Genomic DNA, 27,757 nt, shown 5'->3' with positions numbered 1-27,757 from the left:
TCACCTTAATACAGTCTTCTGGCATTTATTTTCATTCTGTGGTCTACTGCTTTCATCTTTAAATTCATCTGTGCAACTTTCTCGATCACAGCTAAGTACTGGTGTCATTTCATAGACGCACACAAAATCTCTTGGAAAGTACTGTCACGCTTGTAATATAAAATGAGGAATACAGCATAAACGCAAAGTACCATTTTTTACTATGGAACTGAATTTATTTTCAAACATTATAGAAACACTGTCTGTAATGTTACATAAAAGTAAGAATCTTTCAAGGAAGCAAACCCCAATTGCATAAAAATGTGGTATATAACATGTAAAACCCAATGCACAACCTAGCTGCAGGCAGCTGAGCTAGCCAGCTGGTCTTCCTAGGTGATCCTTGGTAGCCAGTATAGAGAAAGAGAGGCACTCCTGTAGGAGGTGAATGGAAGGAATTTAGAATCACAGAATATCCAGGGTTGGTAAAGACCCACGAAGATCATTGAGTCCAACTCCTGACTCCACACAGGACAATATAAGAGCTAAACCACGTGCCTAAGAGCATTGGTCTTATTCCTGCCATTGAGGAAGTGTTTGCATCCTTCATCTTGGAGAAGTACACAAACAAAGAAACAGCTGGGTTGTAAGTGAATGAATTGGACTACTTATTTTAACTGCTACTATGATAGAAATAAGCAAATAATGCCTAGTTTCAAAGCAAGTCTTTTAAAAAATTCATTACATTGTATTAGTATACTGATATAAAATTTCTAATATAAAATATCTGATATTATAAAACTAAATCTTTGGGTTTTCTCCCATATATGTGCTTCTTTTTATTTAAGTTCTTTTTGTTTTTAATAAAAGTTGTATATATTGCTAAAATAATTTGCTTAAGCTAATCCTATAGTTTAAGACAGAAGAGGCCTAGATGCTTTTTGTTTCTAGGAAGAATTGCATAGATAAAAATGCATTGAATTCTGTCAGCTTTGGTAACTAGCGGCCTTACTGGCATTTAAAGAACACAATGGAATGGGCTGGATTTTGAGCTGTGGCTCTCATGAGGATGAAGGACAGAGTGTAAAGAGGGAGAAGTGATAAAGCATCATGTCTCCCAAATTCCAGTCTCCAGGCCAGCCTCCTCTGTACAGGTCTGCCTTCAGAGCTGGACCACAGTGATAAGAGCCACAGCATTAAAGTACCTCCCTCCCCTGTTTCATTTTTGCTCCTATCCCATCATTATTACACTGTGGCAACGTGGCAGTGCAGTGTATGGTTGCATATATTGGCCCTATGCTGTTCCCAAGCTGGGAAAATTCTTTCTGTGGTCGCTTCAGACCCTCTGAAGCTCCTGCACACTGCTGGAGAGGCGGACAGGGGCTGCACTGCTGACTAGAATCTGGCTCTATACTTGTTCTGAACTCTTTCTGCAACCGGTCCATAAAGTAATCCCCAAGACTATTTCTGCCATCTTGGGAACAATCAAGCCTGCGAGCATTGGTCAGGAGATCTCCCATCATCTTGATCTTCCGGATTTTGGGTTCGATAAACTGTTTCTTGATAGTGCTTGCGCTATGAGGGTCTGCGTTTTCAATGCTTAGGGCATAAAGCTCTTCAAAGTACCGTGTCAGAGTTTTCCACTGCACCATAGCTAGTTCCAGAGCTTTCATCAGACCGACAGCATAGTCACAGTTTGGTTTCTAGAAACAAAGACAGAATTACATTTATTCAGTTTATTCAGAAGAACAGCTCATCTGACCGCATTTACAATTTTCCTGCAACTTCCTCTAAAGAAATCACATTAGGATTTAAAACTCCCAGTCTGGAGCATTTCTTTTAGGATTTTATAACTCCTAAAAATTATACCTGGAAATCTAAGGGAGTGAATGCAGAGATCTGAAGTACCAAAACCATAATGCAAGAAATTAGAGTAACTACTGCTCATTGCAAATGCTTGAAAGCTCATTGCTTACCACATACCTGGATGGTTTTAGAACAGTAATGGCCCCCTCTTTCTTGCTGATACTTCATCAAAGCCTCTGCGGCTTTTCTCTCTTCCAGAGCTTGATGCAGGAAGAACTTTGAAACATTTGGTAGAGCCACATGTGACTGATCAAAATATTCACCCTAAAAAACCAAACCAAACAAAAACAAAACAACACCCAGAATGTTAAGATTTGTTAGAAGCAGGGCTTTGTCACAGTCCAGGAGGCTTCTCCAATGCAACTTTATCTACCAGTACGATCTCTTTGAAGATCTTCATATAAATCCTTCTGGCTTTTAATTAGAGATGGTTTAGTGGGAGCTATTGGTAATAGGTGAATGATTGGACTGGATGATCTTTTAGGTCTTTTCCAACCTTGGTGATTCTATGATTCTAGAGAGGTAACTGTAGTACTGATATAGTACCATTGTCTTTCTCCAGTACTGCTATTCTTTCTTGTTAAAAAGAATTGGAATACAAATAATTTTTAAGGCATGTCCCAGAAGAGGAAACACATAGGTGAAAAATGAGCTTTCAAAGCTATTAAGATGAGCCAAATGCAAAAGACAACATGCACAATTTTGCATCTTCATCTAGTTCCAACCCCCCCACCAGCTCAGGCTGCCCAGGGCCCCATCCAACCTGGCCTTGAGCCCCTCCAGGGATGGGGCACCTGCAGCTTCTCTGGGCAGCCTGTGCCAGGCCCTCACCACTTTCTAAGTTTCTTTCTAACCTAATTTTCCCCTCTTTTAGTTTAAAACCTCCACCTCAGCCTTTCTTCATAGGAAGGGTGCCTCAGTGGAGCTGAGGGAGCTACAACCTTGTGATCTGCTAGTCCCCTAAGCATACATATGCAGCACAGCATAGCTTTTGCCTCTGGGATGTGCGCTGGACTGGAGCTCTGCTGTATACTTATAGCCTAGGAAGGATAGAAGACAAATGTATGCCCCAACCCTGGAGGCACACAGAGCCAGGCTGGATGGGGCCCTGGGCAGCCTGAGCTGGCAGGGGGTTGTGAGGTTACTTCCAACTAAGCCGTTCTGCACTTGTATAATTTCATAGGCTTTCCTGCTTCTTACTGTCCTGCTCACTTTGACCTGTTGCTCTGTGTAAACATGAAGTCAATGCTTCCTCTGTGTTGCTTCTTTATTTAGAAGAATTTGCAGAAAAGTTATGCACGCGAGACGGTGTTTATTGCTGCGATAACCAAATGGGACACCCCAACTTGTGCATGACAGTAAAGCACTCGAGAGCAGGGCCATGCTGGGATGTCATATTAACAACATTCATTGCAATACATGCATGATGCTTTTCCTGTGCTTACTTTCACCTTGCCGTTCACAGAAGCGCTGAGATTCCATGTTTTGCAGCCACGGAGGGAAAGTTACCATGCATGCTTAACTGCTAAGGTAAATCCTTTATGTACATTATTAATTTTAGGATGTTAACGCTTTAAAGTTTCATTTACCCACCATCCGTTCCTAACTGAGCAGCACCCACCCCAAGCCCCTACGAGCCACCAGCATCACCCACCGCCCGGCCCTCCCGTGGCCTTACCAGCGCCTGCAGGCTGTAGGCGAGCTCCAGCAGGGCGCCGGTCACCCCGCACAGGCCTTCCTCCACGGCGGCCGGGAAGCTCTGCCTCACGCGGCTGTTGGGCAGCGGGCGGTGGGCCGGGCAGGCGGGCAGCGTGACGCGAGGCCGCTTGGAGCGCGGCTCGGCCATGGCGGGTGCCGCCATGGAGCAGCCGCACCGCCCCGCCGCAACGCCTGATATAGCGGCGGGCACCTGGGCCGCACCTCGGCTCCGCCCGCCTCCCGCCCGACCGGGGGAGGAGGGAGCCGCGGCGCCTCCATTTCCTGAGTGCCCGGCGGGCCTCGGCCGCTCCGCCTGCTGCTGGCGGCGGGGTCACGTCAGGTGTTTTAGCAGCGCTGCTCCGTGTGTTACGGTGAATGCCAAAGTCGGGCTCCGGGCTCCGGGCTCCTCCAGCCGCCATGTCCCGTAGGTGCAGCTCCGCCTGCTGCTCTTTGAGTGTTTGCCTTCAACGCATAGAAGCCGCTGGAGTGGAAATGTGGCCCAACGCCCTTCAGATGGGATAATTTTCTGTTCAGTGACCTTCTGCTGAGTCAGCTCAGCCCTGCGTGCTGCTCTGTGCGGGATATTTTAGCAGATCGCTCTGCTCCCCCACTGACCTGTTCCTGAGCACTGTTAGCCTGTTGCACGCTGTAATTGTGATCGGATCTGACTGCCCATCACCGGAGAGCTGGTGCAATGGGGGTGTGAGAGCTGCTTGGCAGAAACCTGCTTATTTCCACTTGGGCGCCTCCATCTTCTGCAGTATTCTGCCCTCATTGTTTAATGGAACTTAGCATGTTTCAATGTTTAGAAACACAGAATGGTTTAGGTTGGTGGGGATCTTAAAGCCTACCCAGCCCCAACCCCTGCTGTGTGCGGTGCTGCTCCCCATCACATAGATCAGCTGCCCAGGGCCCTGTCCAGCCTGGCCTTGAGCCCCTCCAGGGATGGGGCACCTGCATCTTCTCTGGGCAGCTACGCCAGGACCTCATCACCCTCTGAATAAAGAGTTTCTGCTTAACTTCTCACCTAAGTCCTCCCCTCTTTTAGTTTAAAACTCTTTCCCACTGCTTATTGCTGCCCATGTGAAAAGTTGCTCTCCCTCCCGTTTACAGTGTATTAACAGTTCAGCAGTGGCTTTGTTTCAGAGTTCCCAGTACGGATCTCACATTTAGCAGTGGCCCAAGGGACTTCAGGGCCAGTAGCTTCAGTCAGTTACTGTTCAGCACTGACACTGACAGTGGGATTGAGTGCTCCCTCAGCAGGTTAGAGGATAACACAACTTTGTGGTTCAGTAAACATGCCTAAGGGATGGGTGCTGTTCAGAGAGGACCTAGACAGGCTTGAGCAGTGGGCCCAGGTGTGAATCTCATGTTCAGCAAAGCCAAGGGCAAGGTCTTGGCTTTGGATATGGAGGTACTGATGGATAGCAAACTGGACATGAACAATCAATTTGGTCTTGCAGTGCAGAAAGCCAACCATATCCTGGGCTGCATCAAAAAGAGAGCAGTCAGAAAGGCAAAGGAGGTGATCCTGCCCCTCTACTCTGTGCTGGTGAGACTTCAACTGGAATACTAGGTCCAGATGTGGAGCCCTCATTACAGGAGAGATGTGGACCTCTTAGAGTGTGTCCTGAGGAGGGCAACAAAAATGATCCAAGCGATGGAACACTGCCTTGAACACTTGCAGTGTTCTTTCTGCCTTGATTCTCTGACATTTAAAGCTGTGTTTTGTTATCTGGAGATCACGTTGTCTGTTCTGTAACCACAGGTAACAAAAATTGTGGCTGTCGCTTCTGTCCTGCCACCATCTGTTAGCTGCTTTCTAGCTGTGTGCTTTGTAAGTGATCTATCAAATGCTACCAGATATTTTTCATATGTGATCATTCAGTGCCCATCAATAGCAGTAACAAAGACTGAAGGCTACATGAGGAAAGAGCTGTAAATAAATGTATGATATGTATGCCTGTAAATTAGCCTTCTCCATTCATGATTTTATTTCATAATTAAGTGAAACCTAAGCTCTCTGGCAGGAAATGGAGAATGATTCATATGAGCACCCGTGAATTCACAATCTCTTCTATTGGACGTGAAGTCACTTTACCCATTTATCCATATGCTTTGCTATGCTCAACAGGTGCTTCATTTCACTGTTTTGTCTGATCCCACTCTGTTTTATTTCCCGTTTTCCATGGAAGAAAAGCCAGCAAGACTTCTGAGTTATTTCTTTGCTAATTTTGTTCTGTATGACTCATAGAGTTTAAAAAGCAGCCTGAAATCTGGGCTTTCGTAAAACTAGTCTTACAGTCATTAGCAAAACGTGGGGTGGCCCTGGGATGATTGAAGCCCTGTGGCTTTGAGGTGGTCATTCTGAGATATATTTTCTCTTTCTGTGTCTCTGAGCAAATATAAAGTGCTCAGGAAGGCCTGCTTTGCTGCAGTGCTGTGAAATCAGTATGCTTTAGCGATACAAGATAAGAGCTTATCAAAAGTACAAGCTAGAATGTAGTTCCTCTGAAGTGACTGTCTTGTCCTTGATGTCTAACAGAGCAGACAGGAGCCTGTTTTGGGGGCTCTTATACTGAACATCACTGTGTGACTGTGCAGTGTCTACTATTTATGTATTCCATTTACTAAAGCCAGGTATCACACTGAAATCCTGTATGCAAATACTTGGATTCATTTTGAAGTTCATTTTTGAAGTGAATTTTTCTGGAGCTTGCCTCAAATACTCCAAAGCTTTGTTTTCCATTGCTTTCCTTTTCTAGAGTTAGAGCTCTGTTTTCTTCTGTTCACTGATATTTTTGCATATGTAAACCATCAATTATTGCAGTGCTAGAAGCCAGATGAGGTGCATGAGACTTTGGCTGATCCCTCTTTCTTCTTTTGCAGTGTAGTTCTTCCTTAAAGAACTTTCAAATTCTGGATAATTGAAACTACTTTGTTATTTAGAGAAATCTTTGAAACTTTGCTGATTAAAATCTGTCCTTATCTTTAACCTTGTGTATCAGAGCAGGTCTAGAAGGGCTTCCTAATTCATGCTGCTTCCTCTTTGCAGTACCTAAATGAGGCTCTCTGTAATTAATGCTGTCTTTTCCCTTTCTGCAGAAGAGTTCACTTGAGGTGGCTTGGAGTGAAGATGAGGCAGCCTTAGCTTGTGTCTAGCAGGCTGAGCACAGGCCGTGTTGGAGCCTCTGTGACTGTGCATGCTCATAGGCTTCTTCATGCTAGCTTCTCTGGTAAAACTGAGACACCACTAAATTGAGACTACCAGCGGTATAGCTCCGTTTTCTCTTGAGCACATGTGTCTGTTTCCAAAGTATTGTTACATTTTGGCAATTTACCTACACCAAGTTTCATCCCCAGTCACTCCTCTGAGATACTGCAATTGTTACTTCAAGTTATATTTTAAAGAAGCACTGGACAGCAAACTTAAAGGCTGGTCAGTGCGATCTGTCCATGGTACATTGTAATTCCAGTCACTTATTGGAGGTTGGAGCTACTGGGTCTTACAGCTGGAGCAAGTATAAAGGGATTCTGAGGAATTTCTAAAAACATGTGGTGTGCCCCAGGCAATGCATTACATAAGGGGTCTGTGCAATCCCAACTGCCTGCAGTCTCTCACGGTTTGTATTCCTTGCCCTTCTTGTTCTGCCTTCCTTTCCACAAATATGAATAAGAATCTGTGCTTGTTTTCGGGCAAATGAGAAAATAAGACTTGACGTTTTGGAAAAGGCACTGCCCTTTTCTGGTACAGTTTGTGCCACTGAAGTCAGTGGCTGCAGGTAATGCCTTCCAGGCAGTGTGAACTCTGGTAGGTGCGCTCTGTGCTCAGCAGCCCTTGAAAGAGCATCAGACATCTTTGAGATGAGCATGAGCAGATGCACTCCGTACTTGTTCACAATGTTTGAGGCTGCAGTAGTATTTGCCAGTAGTAAACAGCATCTTCTGATGGAAGTCCAGGAACTCTTTATTGTCTTGCTGCTCTGTGTCACTGACAATCAGTGTTCATACCAAAATGCAGGTACTTCAAGGAGTTGAATGGTTTGACTGATGCCCATTACTGCTTGGCTAAAGAGGGAAGGCATCGAGGCTGCAGCTGTGGTGAGGGGTGTGCAACATCTTGCAGGTTAATGGGAAATGATTCCAAATGTTTTAGGTTTTGAATTCATCAGAAGGTTGAGAGCGAGCTATATTCACAGCTTTTATTTGAGGAAGAACCCTTTCGAAGTTTATAAGAAGCTGAGCAAAAAATAATTACAATGTTTTGAGTTTTTTTGAAACTTTAAAGTGTACATTCGTAAATGTTTTAAATTTGGGATTCATATGGATGTGTATGAGAGCAGCCCTGTGGAGAGAGACTTGGGGGTCTTGATGGACAGAAAGCTGGGTGTGAGGCCAGCACTGTGCTCATGCAGCCCAGAAGGCCAACTGTATCTTGGGCTGCATCAGTGGAAGGGTGGTAGCAGGTAGAGGGGGAGGATCAGCATGGTTAGGCCCTGGTACAGGCTGCCTGGAAAGGCTGTGGATACCCCATCACTAGAGGTGTACAAGGCCAGGCTGGATGGGGCCTTGGGAAGCCTGAGCTGGTGGAGGGCAGCCCTGTCCACAGCAGGGGAATTGGAACTAGATGATCTTTAAGATCCCTTCCAACCCAAGTCATTCTATGACTCTATGATTTTATGTTTTAATGGAGGTGAGTCAGAAAAAACAAAAGTGGATAACTTTCTTCAAACATCACAGACCTTAAAGACTATGCTAAACTCCAGGGTATTGAAGGTGTAGATTGTTAGGATATCCATTTCCCTATCATGTTCTCCCTAATTTTAAGGATTTTTAATATATTTTAAGATTCTTACAGTGGTAGCTGTTAGATTGTTGTCTGTTCGTGTCAAGCCCTTCTGTGCCAGCTCAGACAGATTGATTTTTATTTCATTATCTTTGTGCAGAGGATCTGCTCATTTGGGCGTTAGCCTGATTTCCTCATAATTATGAGGTATAACATAGAGTGGATCTGGCTTGTATCACTTAAGGCAGCCAGCAGCATTAACTGGTGTTCTTGGAAGGTTACTCTGGTCTGTAGGACTCTGTGGCATTGATTACAGTGATGCAGTGAAGGGCTTTCCTTCTTGATTTTTAAACCACTAGATCCTATTGCTATCATTTGTATAATTCAGAAATTACTGTGCTGAGCATTTAACACTCTCACAGAATGGTTTGTTCTCTGCTTGAAATTCCACATACCAAGAACCTGCCTGAGGCAAAGACAAAAAACCTTAGCTTTGATACTCCAAAATGGGCTGCATAAATCCTGTGCAGCTGGTCTGTGTGAAACGTACCCAGTGACAGCACGTCACAGAGAGGATTTCAAGGTTTAGGGAAAGCTCTGGGTCTCTTGGATGCTGGGAGAGTCTCACTACTTGTGCTGTGCAGGGCAGTGACTGAGCGCTATCAGACTGCATTAAGTGTGTGGTCACTGTGCGGCTCCCTCAGACATATGTGTGGACAAAACAGATGCATAACTGGGCCGCATTGCCTTCTTTTGTATATTTAGATATGCTTTGATATTTTCCAACTTTGGAGCTGTGGTTAAAGCCTCAAAGGGAATCCAGGAGTCCGCAGCAGCTGAGCCTATGTTTCTAGCACAGGCCGTTCCTGTGCTGTGATGTAAACGTGGTAAGCAAATGGTGTCAATGATCCTGAACTGCAGAGCTTGTCAAGGAAAATTCTGAGTCTTGTTTAAAAGTGAAAGCCAACACAGTAGCACTGACACTTGTGTGTATTTGTGGTGAGGTCAATGACTGTTATGGATTTTAGACTGTTTCTTTTCTGCCTGTGCCATTCTGGCTACCAGCTCTGCTCCTTGAAGTGACTCTGCTTTGCTTCTTTCTGTAATATAACCCATCCGGGACATGGTCCCAAGTGGAAAGTGACTCAAAAACTAATCAAACCTCAGAAGGTCACAAATGAAAAGAGGTACAGTTCAGGGAAATACATGTTAGAATACGTGTTAGAGAAGTTGTGACTGGTGAATATGAGCAGCTTGTAACAAGGTCATATTTTCCCCTAACACTGCTTTGTAAGCACTTTGGAAAGCCTACTTTTGCTCAGGTTTTGTCTGATGTGTCCCAGAATGGGATCATCCATGTTTCTTTGAAAGGATGCTTGTGGTCTAGAATCTGGGATGCAAACAGGACTGAGGGACACATCTTGTGAGGCAGCAGTAAGGCCATGGTACGTGGGCAGAGGGAGGGTAGTGAAGTTTGCCATGTGTAGCTTTTGACTTGTAGCTGTCTGCTTTGAAGCAGGAGACAGGAAGATTTATTTTCCTTTTTAAAGGAAGATCAGTGCACAGCAAAGATAGGTGAGAAGTTCCAAGGAAAACTAAACAGAGAAGAGAAGCAGCACTAACTGGCAGAGTGGGCCAAACCTTTCACTGTTGTATATGGGCATTACTCATACAACTTCAAGAGAGTACATGATTGAACTGAGCATGTACCAGCTGAGGGCATGGCCCATAATGTTCTTTATAAAGGTCCGATTCCTCCCCAAATAGTTTTTCCCTCTCTCTTCAAAGGGGCACCTGTTGTTGGAGGAGCTGGTGATGATACTGGATTAGTGCACATGCGGTCAGCCCACTTGGCCTCGGCCCTTTGGACCCAAAATGAACTCCAGCTGCTGTTACCCAGAGCAGGTGCTTCATCCAGCCTGAGCAGCTGTTTGAATGCATGCTGTTGTGGCCAATAGGCGGGGTGAGTCCTCTGAACTACCAGTGGAAGAGCTGGTCAGCAGGAGGGAAGGGAAAGGCACAGAGCTGGGTTTCTTATACCCAGCATTTAGCAAGGGGACAGTATTCCAGCATAGCATGGTGGAAATGGGAAACAGTGGCTGGTATTTTGCATGCAACATGCCCACATGACCCAGTGATGGATGCTTGTTCCCAAAATGAGGCTGAGACCTATAGAATACCAGCAGGACCCTGACAAATGCTGGATCTGTAAGATGCTGAATCTCCCTTGTCAGTTACGTGGCCTTGTGTGAGACATTCAGAGGGCTGCTGGCATCTAACAGTTACTCAGTGTTTTCAGCCACTGGTTCAAAGCTTTAAAGAGCTGCCAGGCAGAGGTGAGATAGGCGCAGAGCAGTGTGCAGGGTGATATCTGTGACGTGCAACAGCTGAAACCAGCAGCAAGGGAAGATGACAAAAGCAGAGGGAAATGGGTTAAGATGCAGCCACGGGAGTGCAAGGGACTGTGCCAGATCAGTGGAGGGTGAGGAGACACGGGCGTTCAGAGTTAGGGAAGGCTGGAAGTCAGCAGCCAGAGTTTGAGGAGGGAGTATAGACAGGTAACACCAATGATAGAGCAGTGGTAACCCAGGGAGGGCTAGAGAGAAGGGAGCAGGGCAGGGATGAAGGTTTCTTTTTTCTACATTGCATATGGTTTCAGTCAGATCCCATCAGCCAGGCTTCTCATTCTTCATGCCTTTGCTAATTGCTCAAGCAAGCTCTCAGCGAACCTCCATATTTCATTTTTCATTACAGTGTGGCGCAAGCCCAGGAGAAAAACATAAATATTTGAGGCCTCTCTTTGTCAGGAAATGGGATTTCCGCAGGTGCTCATTTACAAATACTGTGCATGCTTCTGAGGCTTGGCATATGGCATTGCTAAATCCTGATTCAGGATGCAAGAATGTCTCGTGGCCTCTGCCATGTAAACTGTTGTCCGCCCAAGTTTGGAAGTCAGCCCTCAGTGATGGCACTAGACAAGTATGGGTGAAATGAGCAGCTTGGCTTCAGCACTGAGCAAGACTTGTTGAACACTGTAAGTACAGATGGGCCAATTCACAGTTTGAATAGTATAACAATACATATATATATATAATATTATGGCTTTTTCTGCAGCCATGGTAAGAAGTTCAACAGCCCCTTTCTGCCATGCCAGGATTTGAAAGAGTGACAAAATATTTCATCCCTTCACAGGACTGGGTAAACTTGTTAACTGTAATGCTCATATGGAATTACATAGTAAAACTTCAGATAGTCTGATACATTGATTTGAGATCCTCTGTGTGGCAGCAGGGAAATTACTGTCATTTTGTTTCACTTACTACTTGGATTAGTTAAATTATCCAGCTGACTTCAGTTGTTTGTTCTTTTGAACTAAAAATTGCTTGTCCTGACACAGACCTGTACGGTTTCTTTCCCAGTGTAGTTCTTCCGTTCGGTATTCCTCCTGTTTGTATTGCTTCCACATTAAAATGAGAAGCTTAGAGAAATATCAGAAGCTGGCTCTCTCTACATGAAAGAAATGCTTAATGCTGTACTCCTCTTCCCCAGCTTTCTTGCACTGTGGTATGAACTCAGCAAAGTGGAAGTGCTACTTTCTACTCCTTTTAGTGTGGTAAATATGAAAAAAAAAACTCCCCACTAAAAAAACCCACACTGAATGCCACTCTCAGAGCAGCCAGATATCTGCATTTAAATATGGCAGTACATATAATCTCACTTTCCAGAGACTGTTAACCACTTACACATGGATAGAATTTTTTGGAGCACCTTCCTAACGCTGATTTAAATGGAATTAGCTTTGCAGATCTGAGCCATTACCAAAAGGGTGTGTTGGAAAGCCTGGTGTGAGAGACAACAGAGTGAAGCATTTTAGGTGTCCTAACTTATTAATTGCTGGATTAAGATGAAGGAAGGAAAAAGATTTTTAGCAGCCCTCTACATTTTGGGCATCAGGAAGACAGAGTGTTTGACATCACATGAGGCCCATATTATGCTGTTGAGGAATTTGCAATTCCAGATCAAAAATACTGTAAGTGCCCTTTTACCATACAGCTGACAATTAGTTTGCTGCCAGTAAGAAAAACAATCATTAAGTGGTGAGTGAAAGTAGTATCAGAAATGGACCCTGACAGGGTGGCAACACACAGTTAGGCTGAGGGACATTCTTCACACCTGCTGTGGTGCATAACAGTAGCTGGCTGAGTTAACCCGTGGCTCTACAAGCAGAGCATTGTGCTGTGACACAGCCTGGACAGCGATTGAATTACACACCGATTAGGTCTTGGGCTTCTCTCTATCAGTGTGGACAATGAAGAATCAGAGAAGTGGACATGAGAGCTTTAGCAGGCCTTGTGCTCTCGAAGGGAGGAGGATTAGTTTGTAAATGGTAAATTGTGTTGGGGCCAGCAGTCGTAAAATTGAGCTCTGCCCTTCTGCTGCCTCAAAGGCACAGGCTTTGCAGAAAACCCCATCTCCCCCCTGCTTCAACCGCCTGCTGTGATTTGGGGAGGGGTGGACATGTAGACTCTGCTCCTCCTTTTCTCTGCCAAAGAAGGAAGGCGGCGCTGGTGCATTCAGATGAACTTCACCCATCACTGTCTCTTGCTGTCTTCAGTTAGAAAGGGCAAGGGATTAAACAAATCAGTCTTCTGCCATTTCTACATGGATGCAAAAGTTATGCGATTTACCTCTCATAACTGAGGTGCTGCTGGCTTGTTTACTGCCTGGTGCTGGGTGTCCCTAAGAGCTGATTTAACCCAAGGTATATCTTTTTTCAGGAGGTCCACAACAGGTCTGAAGAGTTGGAAATGTTGCATCCTTTCCCTCTTGTCACCTGCTCCCACATGACTGCAGAGCCTGTGCTGTGCTTTTGGCTCACCCTGCAAATGCTCCTTGTGATGGAAGTAAGTACAGAGCTGGCACAGAAGACTTCATGTGTGATAACAATATTCTTTGGGTTTATTCTTGCTTTGATTCCACTGGGACCAGTTGCTCTACACACAGGAACTAAAGGTGGCAAATCCTCTTCCATCCTCTTCCAATTTTCAGTGGAAAGTCTATGCCACATCAACCACTTTGGTTTTTTGGAGAGGTTGAGCTTTTATTGTTTTAAGAAAATTAGGTTAAACCCAAACAGGAGAAATAACTGCATTGCATGTTGTAGTTGGGAGTGCAGAGCATTCACATTCCATCTGATCTTGTGCTTCCACTCCCTGCATATACTAAATGTGACAGCTACTGGCACAAGTGTAGGCACAGAGATGGGCAGGAGTAGTTTGCAATGCCAGACATTTTATCTTACGGACTTACCCAGTTTTCTAGAACCAAAGATTCCCCTATGGTAAAGCTGACATCTTAAAGCATTGTAGGAGGTAGAAAGATGTAACTGCACTTGACTGGGTACATCTGTGATTCTGTAGCTAGCTTGAAGTTTGCCAGTAAATAAGGAAGTACATGATAAATGAAAATAGGACTAATTAATCTGCAAGTATATATTAAAAAAAATAATTAAAAAAATCCTATCTTTCTTTAAAAATCCTTACCTTCCAAATAATCTGAAGGCATACTGACCCCGTATCATCACAGTGAAATTCAACAGGGGTGTTCCTACTAGTGGACTAAGAATACAGATCTGATTACATACGTGGAAAACTGTTTTCTTCTGGTATTCTTTGCTACTGTAATAAACAGTAGTGTCTCTCCCTATAGGCTTTCTCTCATCTGTTTATAGTGATGGCATTTTTCTTTTTTGAGCTGGGAAGCAAGCAATACCAAAGTACTGTAAGACTGTAGAAGGGGCTTTCTAGTTAGGCCATTTAAAAATAATTTTCTTTGTGTTCTCTAGTTGGAGCTGAGAAAAAAAAAAACAAAAACAAAAGCCATTTATATTTCATATTCCTAAAAGCAGTAACAGATTTACTGGAATACACCAGTTCAGAGTAATGTGTTCCTACACTGCAAGTTCCCAAAAATCCCTCAGATTCTTTCAGATAGGTGGAAAATTACCAGTACCTCCCAAAAGGTGCTAACAATTGTGTGTGATACATAGAAGTTGGCTTGGGTTGGTTGGTTTTTAAAGCTCAATAAAAAGTCATACATACATGGGATTAATTCAGCTACTGTTCAATACAGTCAGTATGGATCACTGATGGTTCGCTTTCAAAAACAGAGAAACAGAAAAATAGAGTTGTTCTACTATTTTGTTCAACATGGAATATTTCAAAGGTATATTTTAAAGAAAAACAACGAAAAACAGTCATTCACCAGCACTGGTACAGGATTGACAGAGGTTAACACCACTGACATCATGCTGGAACTGTATAGCATTTTGTCAGTGGTTATTAATGCTCTGCTGCTGGGAGACAGACAGTGCCAGCTGCCAGCCTCTCTGCGGGTGCACCTCAGCCACTGCTCCAACAGACTGTGAGCGTCTGAGGATCTGCTCCGTGCCTAGTCATTGCTCCTCTGGCACAGGAGGAGAGCAGATAGTGCTACAGAGCCACGTTCAGAAGGCACAGATGACTTGTGTTACTCAGATCTTCAAGACTAAAGACCTTTGGAAGGAAATAAAGCTGGAAATTCAGATAAATGTGCATGGGAATTGTGTCATTAGGCTCAGGGGAGAAGCCTGTGTTATTTAAGAGTGCCTCAGAGTTTTGGACACCAATGGGAAGAAGACAGAAATGGTATGGAGTGAAAAAGAAAAGCCCTTGAGAGGAAGGAGAAGGAACATTTTAATGGCAGAATGATGTTGAATGTGGAACAATTAATGATCTCTGACTACATCATATTCATTATACATCCAGATTTGTAGGCTTAGCTCACTCACTTGGGGCTAGCTATTACTTTGTGTAATACCTTTCAATTACATCCACCATAAGGGAATGAAACAGATATGTAAAGGTGCAATACATCAGTGTAGGATATCAAATTGAGAAAGGCATTTTTAGCAGTCTGTACCAAACACAGGTTGAATCCAATGTTAGATTATTCCTTAAGTGTATTGTTATTATGACAAATCTGAAAGGAGCTAAAAGCATGTCAGTTGATGAAAACAAAAAGGAAGCTTTTATTTTCTTTGCATAGCCTGGAATCAAAGCAGGACTGTCAGCTAGGCTTACAGAGCCCTGCTTCATACCATGCAAGCACCCTCTGGTCACTGTGAGCAGAATGCTCAAAGAAGCCGTGAGTTCTACAGAGGCACCAGCTCATCAGGCTGCTCCACACTTGTAAATGCTGAAGTATGCTAGGGCTAGGGAAAGATCTGGCTGCCTCCATCTAATAGACACCATCAGGGTGGGGTGTTTCTTGCTCCTGTTTAGTTTTTGCAGAACAGATTTGTCACTATAGATTTCAAATGCTGCGTATGTATTTTCTTACTGAAGCCCTCACAGCGCTAACTCAGATCATGAGATTCTGAAGGAGTCATTTGTGTACCAGTGATTTTTCTTAAGAAAAACTTAAATGGTAAACTGACATATGTTGTCTGCATTATTTCCAGTTGATACCTCAAAAGAAGCAGGTATTTCACATGGCAATGCAGGGCTATGGAGGAGTTGATGGCACTGGAATTGAAAAAGCTACTTCAAAAAGACTGTGGCTCTCTAAAGTGTGGACACTGAGAGGCAGCCCCTCTTGGTTTTGACTTTGATGCTGGCCATGATTTGAGCAGGAGGTTGGACTATGACAGCTTGAATTATTCTGTACTCAGAAAGGAAGCAGTCCCCTAATTCTGGTTCACATCATTTTATATCAAGCTCCCGTGAAACCCATTCAACCTAGATTTTATGTTACAGTTTTCACTTGGATGTTTGTCCTTATTTACCATCTGAGGATCAGCATCATGGAGAAGATTGCAACTGTACTTCTCATACAGGAATACATAAAGGAAGAACAGGAATAATACAGTGAGTTTGTCCAGTGGTGAAAGGCCTGATGGTTCAAGAACATTGTGATGCCAACCGCAGTCTGACGTGCCACAAAGTCTATTGTATTCTCTTTGGTACTAGGATAAAAAACAAAACACATCATTGCCTGCAGGTCTTTTCTAAAAGAGTGATGAATATTTGAGCACAAGAACCTCAGGTTTAGGAACGCAATTCCATTTTTACTTTTGCACACCAACAAATTATTAGAATTAAATGGAAAAAATCCATGTAATCTGCATGTGCTACCAAGTACCAAGCTTTACACCCAAACAGTGACTTGTATGGACAACTTCTATGGGCACTTTTTCAGAGTTCACTATACAAGTAGTCTATAGTCAGTTATCTAATCCTTACTGCATCATCCTGCACCAAACCAGCAGAAGCAGCAGCTGAAGAAGAGCAGTTATAACCTTTCACACAGCCCCTGAGAGATGGCAGCTGAAGCATCGTGGTCTTCCTGGTGCAAGACAGACATGGTTGTACTGGAACAGGCTACCATTGTGCAGGGGGGCTGGGGCACACGCAACACCCAGAGCTGGGCCTGTTCAGCCTGGAGAAGAGAAGGCAGAGCAGACATCTTGTCTACCACTGCCTACAGCCACTTGCTGGGGGTACACAGGAGGTAAGGGCTGGGCTCGTACAGAGGGAGAGGGAATGAACCCAGCCAAGTTGGAGCAAGGGAGTTTCCAGCTGGAAGCTTGAGAAAAGTATTTCTCAGGGCATGCTAGGATTTGGAGCAGGAACCCAGAGAGGAGGTGGATTCACTTTAATGGTAGTTAATTAACATACCTCATTGTACTTTCCAGTAGCCCAAACTTTTCAGATAATCATAAAAATGTATAGTAAAAAATTACCTCACTCCAAACACGGCTCTTTTGAAGAGCAGCTGAGAGAAAAAAACTTTGTAATTCTGCATTTCAAGAGACTCTCTTACTCATTGACCTCTTAGCATTTGATTACTCTTGTACTCTGTTGGTAAATAACATTTACAAGATCTCAGTTGCAGACCAGCCTTTCCATTGGCAGTTAGTATCTCTGGGGACCAAACAAAAGCAGAATAAGCCCCCAGAAGCCAGAAGTGCTGCAGGCACTTGGGCTTGATGGCTGCAGTAAGGGGGCACAGCAACCTCCCTAGCAGGACAGAGTAAGCCTGGCTCTGGTGGAAGGAAGCTGGTTGAAGATCAGTGTCTGAAAGCTACATTCTCTTAAAGCGGTGACTGGTGGGTGTGGGGTTTTTCTAGTGGGTACAAAGTCGTTATGGTCTCGGGGACTGCTGCTTTAATTTGTTGCTGGATGGGGCTCTGCATGTTGACCTGAACTGTGTGTTGCCCCTAATGTAGGGGGTTCCTGTTGGTTTGTGTTGGTTTTTTGTTTCTTTTTTTCCTCCCAGAGGATGGTACTTGTGGGTCTGTTATTACAACAGGAATAACAAGGACTTAATAAGCGTTCATTTGTGTGCTTGCTACGTAGAGATGGACTACTGACTTAATCTGGGAGAACAGTAGCATAAACCTTACCTAAGTGAGCTGGTTTTGGAGTCCTGTGCCCTTTTCTCAGAGTCAAGTGTTCCTTAAATGGCTTCATTTAAATTAATTTCAGGAGCTTTTGTATGAGAAAGGAGAAGAAATTTTCTGCCCCTCCTCACAGAGCATGCTCTCCTGTGGCTTTGTAGCAGGCATGTTAATTTGGCCTGGGCTCTTAGATGAAGTGTGGTGTCGAGTTTCTCCTAATTGAAGGTGCAAGCCTTCAGCTGTGAACAAGCTGCAAAACTGTTCACACTATGAAGGAAATGAGGGGAACTCTTCACATCTTCAGCTCTCAGTGAAGGGAGCCTGCACAGGAGGGTCTGGCTCAAGGCTGGGAATGGGGCTGGCTGCAGAATCTTTGTAAGTTGTTGGACAGAGTAACTAGAAACTGTGTGTGAATGGAGTCTAAAGAATGATGGAACAAGTCAAGCTTGTGGCTGAGCACAGCCGTCCCTGGCTCTGAATCTGCACACGTGCTGTCATCAAGCTGTAGAACAATGTCCATAAGGATGACATAGGATCTTGGTCCCTCATATTTAAGGAGGAGGGTGGCTTCTCTCCTTCAGACTGCTTTTCACTTTAAGAATGGAGGGCAAGTTCCCCTGCCACAGCCCAGTGGGGATGAGCTGCACAACAGGCTGATCTGTGAACTCAGAGCACATCTGATCCATGCAGCAGTGCTGGCTGCCTGGTCCTGGGCTCCACCTGAGTAACTACAGTGTGCTCGTCAATCAGGGCCGGGCATTCCACCCTGACAGCTCCCCCGGTGCCCTACTGTGCCGAGCCTGCGCTCGCCATCAGAGCCTTACACAAACATGTCCTGCTTTAAAGCAGGGCTACAAGGGGAACAAACAGTACGCTGCCACCAAGGGGCCACACAAATTCAAGAGCTGTTAAGTAGGGGGAAGGAAGAGCTCTTGATGTCTGTCCCTACCAGGCACCTGTGGGAGGGAAACAGCTCATGCTAGGTCGTGTTCCTTTTGATATGAAATAGTCAAATGTGGACATGGTGGATACTTGGAGATGAGTTCTGGGCTGCTTTCACCCCTCTCCAGGCTTTCTGCCAGTGCTCCCGGGTGTTAGGAGCCTGACCCAGCCCCCAGTGATCCCACCTGGGTGTTGCTTTGGTTCACGGGGAGTTCCCTCTCTGAGCATCACTTGATGGGTGTAATCACAGAATTGTAAGGGTTGGAAGAGACCTCCAGAATTCATTGAGTTCAACCCCCCTGCCAAAGCAGTTTCCCTACACCATGTCGCACAGGTAGGCATCTAGGCAGGTCTTCAATATCTCCAGGGAAGGAGGCTCTATAACCCCCCTGGGCAGCCTGTTCCAGTGCTCCATCACCCTCACCATAAAGAAGTTCTTATGTACATTTGTGCAGAACTTCCTATGCTTCAGTTTCTGTCCATTCCCCCTTGTTGGCTCTCCTAAAGTCCAGGGTAGCAATCCTACTCTTTGTTTTCCTTCTTCCAGTCAGGAATCCTGTAATCCTATAAGATGCTCAATGGAGAAGCTGATAAAGTATTTCTGCAGTTGCTGAATTTTCACTAAGTGGGCTTTTTTTGTGTCTGGGAGCATATTTGTGTGCTTAAAGTTAAGCATGTGCTTGAGTGCTTTCTTGGATCAGGACCCAGTGCTTGCAGCTGGGGTGCCCTGGTGCTCTCAAGTAACTTATGCTTAGGACTCTTGGTGGACCGCCGGGCTGTGGGGCTACTCACAGAGCTGTGACTGATGAACGCTGGGTGCTAAGTGTCAGACAGTCTCGCTGTAATGAGCCTGAGATGTTTGGCTGTGCTGTGAGCTTTGTGCTCTGCCAGGGACTAGTTGAGGATTATTCTTGTATGAAGGCTTGACAGAAACATATTATTTTATGGTTGACATCCTTAGCTTTTATAGGTTACTTTCTCTTCTGTTCAAGAGCACGTGCTTTGGTATCTTCTATTCTGATCCCAGCACCTTGTTTTCAAGGCTTCCTGTTACACTGCTGGGAGAAAGTAAGCCTGTGAAGGGAGCAATTGTGATGCTAAAACCAACCCACTGGGGGCTCTTGTGGGTCAGCATTGCACTTACAGATTACTAACAACAGTCAGCTCTGACATGGACTGAGAACATGACAGCACTGAGCACCTGCTGGGGTGAGGACACCGGGTCCCCAGACTGAGCTTCTTCCCCTCACTGGCACTTCTGTGCCTGCCTGGGGCTGAGGCACACTGGGGTGTCCTGAGTCAGGCACAGCTGGTGCTGCTGGGGTTCAGGGGTCACTGCAGGAAAAGCAGATAGCAGTGGCAGAAAACACAACTCTATACCACATCAAAATGGTCAGGTGTTTGTTTTACCATGGATCTGCCAAGCTGTTAACCTCTACTACAGCAAACATGAGATTGCTTCTAGCTCAGTTTGAGTACTGTGAAACTGATAATCACAGAATGTCTTGGGCTGGTAGGGAGGACCTGACAGCCCACTCAGCCCCAAGCCTGCAGTGGGTAGGGCTGCCCCCCACCAGCTTAGGCTGCCCATGGCCCTATCCAGCCTGGCCTTGAGCATCTCCAGGGATGTGGCATTCACAACTACACTAGGCAGCCTGTACCAGGGCCTCACCACTCTCTGAGTAAAGAGTTTCTGTCTGACTTCTCACCTAATTCCTCCCCTCCTTTAGTTTAAAGACACTTCCCCTTGTCTTAGCTCCTTCCTCTTTATAAGCTCCCCTTAAGTAGTGTCCCCTAAACGGATGTGCAAAGTGGAGTGGTGTTGGGCAGGGGATGAAGCTGGTCAGAAACATGCTGAAGTAAGAGTGAAAACTGGTTGGAAAGGGTAGGAATTCAATGCTTTCCATAGCTCCCTGTTTTTGCAACTTTCTGAATTCCTTTTTATTGTGAATTACTTGTTAATTTTTTGTTAAATTCTTGGTTTGACCATAGCTGTGACCAAAGAGAAGAATGCATTTGACAAGTGCAATAAAGCAACTGTTCCATGTTTATGGCAAGTGCTGTGCTAATGCTATTAATTCAGATTGTCTGGATTCTTATAAAACCAAGAAGTGTAGGATTACCTGCCTTGCTGGAACACAGTTGAAATGGATCATACTGCAAAGCAGCACACATCTCCCTACCAAATTTTTGAGGAAAACGTTGTGATAGTAAGGCAATGTGTATCTCCAGCACACAACTGGTTTAGATGCACTTAGTGTCCAGCTATGGATGGAAACACTGAGAGAGAAGTAATACAAGAATGCCATTAGCAGAGTGCAGAGAGGCCAACAATGGCACTGCATGGGGTGGTGGTGCTAACTGTGATAAAGGTGTCTTCCAAAGTACATTTTGTTTCTGTATTGTAAATTAGAAGTAGTCCTTGCTAAAGGGGAGAAATCCCAAAGATGCAGGGAAGCTCTTGCAAAGCCAGGGAGGGCTTCTGCCCCACGGTGCTTGGGTTGAGGTGAGTTCAGTGAGTTTTAGAACTGCAATGAAAAGCTGTTTTGTTGTTGGTGTCTCCTGCCAGGGGAGCAGTCTGCCCTCCCACTTGATCTTGGTGTTCGTGGCCATGTCTCACTGCTGCTGGGCACACATTGAAGTAAATGCTGAGGAGTTGCTGCACACATTCACAATAGCTTATTTAATCAGAGTGCTTCAGATTGAACTTGACCTTGAGGTCAGCAGGTCTCACTGTCCCAGACAGACTTCTGTTATCAAACCCCTGCTTGGAAAATGCTCCTTGCATGAACCTGAAGCTACCAGAAGGGTCAGTTGTACATCTCAACCTGAGGGTATAATTCACCATAGAATCATAGAATGGGTTGAAAAGGAACCACAACGATCATCCAACTCCAACCCCCTTCTATGTGCAGGGTCACTAACCACCAGACCAGGCTGCCCAGAGCTACATCCAGACAAAATTTTCTTCGAAGACTTTAGAGAGGGCAAAGCAGGAACAACACAACAGCATCGTGCTTGTGTGGCCTTCCTCCATGTGTACTTGTTGGAGCACTGTTGGCTGCCCAGTGGAGCCTGGGATGTGCAGGCTGTTGCATGCTGTACACTGTTCTCCAGCTAATGCCAACTACAGCCCCATGTGCTGTGCACTAATCCCTTCCCCCCTCATGCATTATTTCCTAGCGCGGCATTAGTGAAATGCACGCTGATCTGCTGTTACTTCATGGATTTAGAACATAATCTGCGGGCCCTCGATGATGTAAAACAGTAACTATTGGTTTAAGTACGGGCGGCGCCATCCTGCCTGCGTGGTGCTGGGGGTGGGCGGCGTGCCAGCCTGCCTGCTGCCATGTGCTGCGAGTGGAGCGTGCTGCGCGCCGAGCTAAGCCCGGCACAATCAAGCAGGAACGATGACAGACGGGAAGAGGCTGCTTTATGGGCCACTCTGCTTGGCCATAACATCAGCTCCGGAGACAGTACTGTCTGGAGGGCTAAGAGTTTCTTTCCGCACTCCTGCCTTGTGCCTGCAGCTGCCCCTCTTGGGGCAGGCAAGAAGGAAGGGGAGATTGGGAGGTCCTCCAAGTGCCTGTCAGAGCGCCTTATATGAAAGTTCTGAGTTAATGTCTTTATACCTGTTCTCTTGTTTCAAGCCTTGTCAAGTAATGCTGGACTGAATGTGTTTCTCCTTGCTTTGCTTCCCTCCTATTCAAACAGCAGAAATGATGTTTGCCCACATCTGGAACTGCCCCTCTCAGTGGGTTTTCAAAGGGACAAGTTCACACTACTTCTATGGAAGCATCTGCCTATGGAATAAATAATAATACAGCTCCAAGTATTACCCTATGGAAAAGATGGGAGACAAGGGTTGCCTATGAATGCCATTAGTACTAATAAGCATGGCAATAATGCAGCCAAAGATATGGTGAATGTATTCATCCCCCTTTAATGCATGTGATGTGCTGATTCTGTGAGAATGTGTGAAGCTGTGAGCTGTATGAATTTAGATACTGTTCTGCTTGGTGCATTATTTCTCCTTCTGTGTGCAGAGAACAGCCCAACATGTTCTATGGCCCAAGATGTGCTGTGACTTGACTGTTAATATCTTGCTGTGGCAAAGCAATCTGTCACTGGCTCTGGATTCAGGCATTTAAAAAGCAGTTATAAAACAAACATGAAATGGGCATTTATTAGCAAAGCAGGCACTTCTTCATCTGAATTTCAGCTCCTTACCAATGTGAATGTACTTCTCTGCCCCCGCCCACCAAATCATGGCTTACGTGGCTAAATCTTAGTTCTTCCCAAACCCTGTGTCTGGAGCATCTGAGCTGGCTATAGCATGCCTGTGCTGGAGGTGATTTTACTGTGGTCAGCCCAGGTTCCTTGCTATAGCTGCTGCCTTCCCATGGGACGGAAGCAAGGACTGCAGGTGGAGATTTGCAATCCTGGTGCATTTCCAGGACATGGAGATGTCTCTTAACTTTTCCTCTCTATGTGCTGTAGTCTGTAACTGGTTGAGTTAGGAGGTGAGATGAAGAATAAACAAATGAAATTTATTTAGCTACAGATCATTAAATACAGCTTTCTAATTTCTGCCTGAGCTGCCTGTTAGGATGGGTGTGAGCAGTGTTTCCCATGTTGGTTGTCCAGGTGTGCTCTTCCTTTCCCTGCGGGCATTAGCAGGCAATAGATGCTTGTTGTGCTCACAGTGGGTCTCCAGCCTCTGCTATAGAGCCCAGTGCAGTTAGCTTTGAGTGTATGCAATAGATTTGGTGAAGCAGGAGGTGAGATAGTTTAAAGCAACGCATACTGTCTCTTAAGTGTAGAGCTACCTCCCCTTTCCCCCTTATCGGAACTGTGGGCAGCCATGGGGTTCGTGCAGATTGCTCTGATAAAGATGCTTCCCACCAAGCTGCCCTGTGTGCATTATTTCAGCCTGAGAAATATGAGCATTGCTTCTGGCTTACTGGAAAAGGTGGGGAGGTGTACAATTGGGATTTCCATCTGAAAGAAGATGCATGAAATGATGGAATTCCATGGGCAGAAGGATCGTGTCACTCTGAACTTCATATGTTTTCATCAGTATCATAATACTAACATGGTTTGATTCATCCCCTCTGCCATCCTATACCTTATGCACTTGATAACGAGATGTTTGTTCCACCAGCAACTCTGTGTTAACTGGGGGTACGGCATTACTCACAGTAGAAACATGGCTGTTATGTGCAAACTGTGTTCTGCCAAGGTAAGTTTGCGGGGGCTGAAGTGAAACTGTTTCCTAAACTGTGAACATGATCCTGGGTGCTCAGTCTCCTGGAATGCATTCTGGTGCCTCCTCCCACAGGCCCCCCAGCAGCACACTGCCCTGCCTGGGCTCTTCCTGCCTTCGTTTCTCCTGTGAGGCCCAACACAAAGAGTGGCTTGCACCAAAGTGAGGGTGTCCAAGTGTGTTCTCATGAATGCATCACTTGAAGCTGTCCTTACGTCATCTTTTCTTGGTGTGAAGTGACCCTCTAAGGCCACTTAGTGCCACTCCTTGATGCTGACTGGGAACCAGTTGGATTTCATGGCTTGCAAGTCATTAATTGGTGAAAACTGTGGAGCTTTATTTGCTGCTTTTAGGACAACACTGTCCCTGTCTGTGCAGGAGTGTAGAGCTTTGGGAAGGACTGGGCTGATCTGGCACAGCATGGGGATTGTCTGTGAGCTCAGTTGACCAAAGTGAGCTATGGTGGTACTGGTTTTTCATGTCAGGATTTGCCAGGCCTGTCTTAGGTGGCAGTCTTAACATAAGATGAGCTGATCCCCTGGCTGTGGGCCAGGTGAAGCTGGAGATACATGCTTAGACTGAACTGGAAGGAAGCCGACCTGGTGGGTCAGACCCACTTGAACTCATTGCTTCCTTCCCTCCTCACTTTCTCAAAGGCACTTGACCTTTTCCTGTGCTGCATAAGATGCTCATTTGGACTTCAAAGCCTAATAGATACCTGTCTCTGGAATTTCTGGGTTTTCAAAATGTACCAGACAGATCTGAATCCTGGGAAACTATGCTCTGGGTAGGTGAGGGCCTGGGGATGAAGCTTTTGTGGGAGTTTCAATTGCTGAGTTTTCATTGTCATGAACAGATGCGTTCCTTGAGCAGAAGCAGTGGCTCATTTCAGGCTTGAGAGAAGGTATTGCCCTAAGCTAATGCCTTCAACTTGAAGACTCAAACCTTGCCTTCAGTGTTTTGACTCTTAGAAAACATACACAGTGCTGTACAGCTTTCCTTTGATTTCATCGGAATCAGCTGCCTCTGCTCTGGGTCAGTCACAAAGAACCAAAACTAGTATCTGAATAAACAGCTCATTCATTTGAGGACTGTTATTTCCCAGTGCCAGAATCTGGAATGCAACCTGGGCAGCCAGCTAATGAGAACACCAGAGCTGTGAGACTGCGGAGGTGGGGCAGAGAAGAAAACAGAACAAACACTTTTTTGTGGCTTGGGGTGAAGGAGATTCAGCCAAAGGTTAATTGCAGTCTACCCTAAAATGCTGTGAAGTATTGCTGCATGGTGTCATACAGCTGCTTCGTTCCAGTGCAGAGGTGTCTGTTTCAGTGGTGGGTGGCATGAGCCAATAGACTTTTCTTAGTTGCACGGGGGTGTTGTGAGGTCTCTTGCAACTTCCAAAAAGTCTGCTAAAGCTTTGGTACTGCTTAGGATGTCACTGCAGCATGGAAGCAGGCAGTGAGCAAAGTCACCAAGTGAGCAGCCCCTCCATCCCCTTGTTTCTCCTTCACTGGCAGAAATGTGAGAATAATTCAGCACTAGTGTTGTGGTTTAACCTGGCAGCAGCTGAACACCACACAGCACTTTGCTCACTCCCCCTCCCATTCTCATCTGTCAGCGAGATGAGGGAGAGAATAGAGGGGGAAGGAGCAGAGGAAGGGAAGGTAGTAGAACTCATAGGTTAAGACAGAACCTTTACTAAGATGGAAAGGGAAGAGATAAATAACAGTAATGGTAATAATAATTATACATACAAAACAAGCAAAACATAAAGCAATTGCTTGCTGATTGATGCCCAGCCAAGCCACAAGCAGCAGCTGCCTCCTGCCCAACCCCCCTCAGTTTTCAGAGTCACAGAGCTGTAGGGGTTGGAAGAGACCTCAGCAAATCATTTAGTCCATCCCACTGCTGAAGTAGTTTCCCTACAGGTTCCCTAAATAGGTTGCACAGGAAACTAGGCAGATTTTGAGTATCTCTGGAGGAGGTGTTGATGGTTTGCAGGCTGGTTCAGCCCGGTTTTGTGACCAGTGGGGCAGAGGGATCCACAGATCTGCACCTCTGGAAAGGGGAAACAGGACCCCGAAATAATTAAAAACAGCAGCAATGATTTGAGGAGAAACAAATTAATTTGCTCAACAAGATATCAGAATGCAAGATAACACACTATAATATGGTATAATTAGAATTGGAGCTAATAAATGAAATATAATGACAAAGAGTGTCCAAAAAAGCTGACAGCCTTACACTAATGGCATGTGGCTGGGGTGAGCAGCAGAGAGCCTGATGATCCCAAAGAGGGACATCGGGTGACCTACTGAGGCCTTACATGTGCTCCCCCTGAGCAAGAATGATAACAAAACAGCCAACACTCTTCTGGGGAATGGAGTTGTTCTTCTCTTCCATACAGGTGCCTGAAACTGGAACATTAACTCTTTAAGTCCCAGTGCACTGCATGATGTGGAATACCAATAACCAAAAATCATAAAAATAACAGGAGACTCCATGATCTCTTTGACCAGCTGTTACAGTTAGAAAGAATATCACGGAGAAGTGGAAAGAAACAGAGAAGGAATGCTCACCCACATTTGGAGATTCAGGCTCACGATGGAAGACTCTACAAAGGAGGGATCTTCAGAAAGCAATCCTCCCCAGTGGCAGTCAGCCCTTAAATGGGGGCTCCATCCCTTCCAGTCACTCAGGTGAATGAATGGCTTTCATTTCTGCAACTTGGCTTGATTTACCATTTCCTTTAGTAGCTTCTGCAACAAATTGTGTAGATCTCCATAGAGCAGCCTTCCACCTCCAGTGCTTTCCCACAATGCAAGAGGACTAATCAGTGAACAGGGCATGTTTCTTCTCATTCTCTAGCAGTTTATTTTATAGAGGAGCCTCTTCAGCACTCATCACCTCCTCATCAATTCTGTCTGGGATTCCCTATTCAAGCCTGTTGTGTCATCAGTGCAACCCACTTACTTCACATAGCACCAGCAGCAGACCCATTGGAGGTTGTGATCTGCTGTTCCTATGACTTCTGTCCATGTGTGGCCCCATCTGCTATGCGGTTTTTATACTGCTCATCCCTCAATAAAATTTTCCTCTGAATTAGGGCTGTTGTGACATCTGGGAAGTCCCCTGCTGCTTTGTGGGTCTCTCATGACCCACATCAGCTCACTGTTGTATGTGGGATTTATGGCCATTGCCTGCTTTTTCTAGCTAGTTGAAGACTTTCTGTAATTGGATTTTGCTGATTAAGCAGTGCCTGGCCTGGATGCAGGAGAGGGAAGGTTTGATATGTGTGTAAATCAGATTGCAGGTGAAAACTGCTTTCTGCCATGTGGTTTGTTGTGGCTGCTTCCAAGAGCCATGGTGGGAGCTGCCTGCCTGGGGACAGCTGAGCCCCTCAGCCTGCTGCAGCTGCAGCGCCTGGTGCTGTGGGCAGGGATGCCTCCCTCTCCCTGCAATGGGGAGCAATAGTAGGATTTCTTAAACATTTTGAGTGTTTTTGTCTAGTCAAGATAGCATTACCAGTTTTAGTTCCAGCTATCACCTGTTTCTGATAAAGTGTCATAGACTACCATATTGAATATCGCAACCTTTAGCTCTGCTATTGGAAGTGTTTTGCAGCACAGGATCAGTATTTTGCTAGTTTTGTAACTGGCAGGAGATGTTTCTTTGAAGAGGAGTCCTGCCATGAAATAATGTGCTCTTAGTGCCTCTTTCAGCAGTTGAAACTCTGCCTTGAGCAAAGCAGTACAAATGTTCCCTAGCAGAACTCCAGTTT

At 45.3% G+C, this 27,757-nt stretch overlaps 2 protein-coding genes across 29 annotated transcripts in view; one reads left to right on the top strand and one right to left on the bottom strand.

Moving 5' to 3' along the window:
• Positions 1-27,757, top strand: part of LOC107314671 (uncharacterized) — a 47,933-nt gene that overhangs the window by 3,738 nt on the left and 16,438 nt on the right. For 22 of the 27 annotated variants that reach the window (XR_014947088.1, XR_014947089.1, XR_014947085.1 and 19 more), the window contains 2 exons: positions 3,311-3,375; positions 13,108-13,233. Coding sequence is in view for 5 of the 27 variants with exons in the window: in XM_085550209.1 (XP_085406335.1) it covers positions 3,311-3,375; positions 13,108-13,233 (191 nt within the window). In the remaining 22 variants the exon portion in view is untranslated. Of the gene's footprint in view, positions 1-3,310; positions 3,376-3,459; positions 3,597-13,107; positions 13,234-15,830; positions 16,362-26,383; positions 26,676-27,757 lie in introns of those variants that run through there. The other 5 variants (XR_014947095.1, XM_085550212.1, XM_032444985.2 and 2 more) reach the window with 5 other exon arrangements.
• Positions 194-26,697, bottom strand: LOC107314670 (ferritin light chain-like). Of its 2 annotated transcripts, none has more exons than XM_085550206.1 (3): positions 26,556-26,697; positions 1,963-2,109; positions 194-1,682 (listed from the first exon to the last, which is right to left on the bottom strand). In XM_085550206.1, exons 1-3 carry the CDS (start codon positions 26,559-26,561, stop codon positions 1,176-1,178), a joined length of 660 nt encoding a protein of 219 aa, XP_085406332.1. In that variant the 5' UTR covers positions 26,562-26,697; the 3' UTR covers positions 194-1,175. The 2 variants fall into 2 exon arrangements, with proteins under 2 accessions (XP_085406332.1, XP_015719629.1); XM_015864143.3 differs by lacking the exon at positions 26,556-26,697 and adding an exon at positions 3,524-3,711.

Source organism: Coturnix japonica, chromosome 5, assembly GCF_054131305.1.
Source record: "Coturnix japonica strain WE chromosome 5, WE-NBRP24, whole genome shotgun sequence".
NCBI classification, from domain to species: domain Eukaryota; kingdom Metazoa; phylum Chordata; class Aves; order Galliformes; family Phasianidae; genus Coturnix; species Coturnix japonica.
The sequence above is the reverse complement of the archived record's forward strand: the minus strand, read 5'-3'. Positions and strand labels throughout refer to the sequence as shown.

Excerpts from the sequence above, each read along its gene's own strand:
- LOC107314670 (XM_015864143.3), bottom strand. The coding sequence starts at position 3,706 with ATGGCGGCACCCGCCATGGCCGAGCCGCGCTCCAAGCGGCCTCGCGTC. Across the intron at positions 2,110-3,523 it reads CCTACAGCCTGCAGGCGCTG|GGTGAATATTTTGATCAGTC; the intron begins GTAAGGCCACGG and ends TTGGTTTTTTAG. Across the intron at positions 1,683-1,962 it reads ACTGTTCTAAAACCATCCAG|AAACCAAACTGTGACTATGC; the intron begins GTATGTGGTAAG and ends CTTTGTTTCTAG.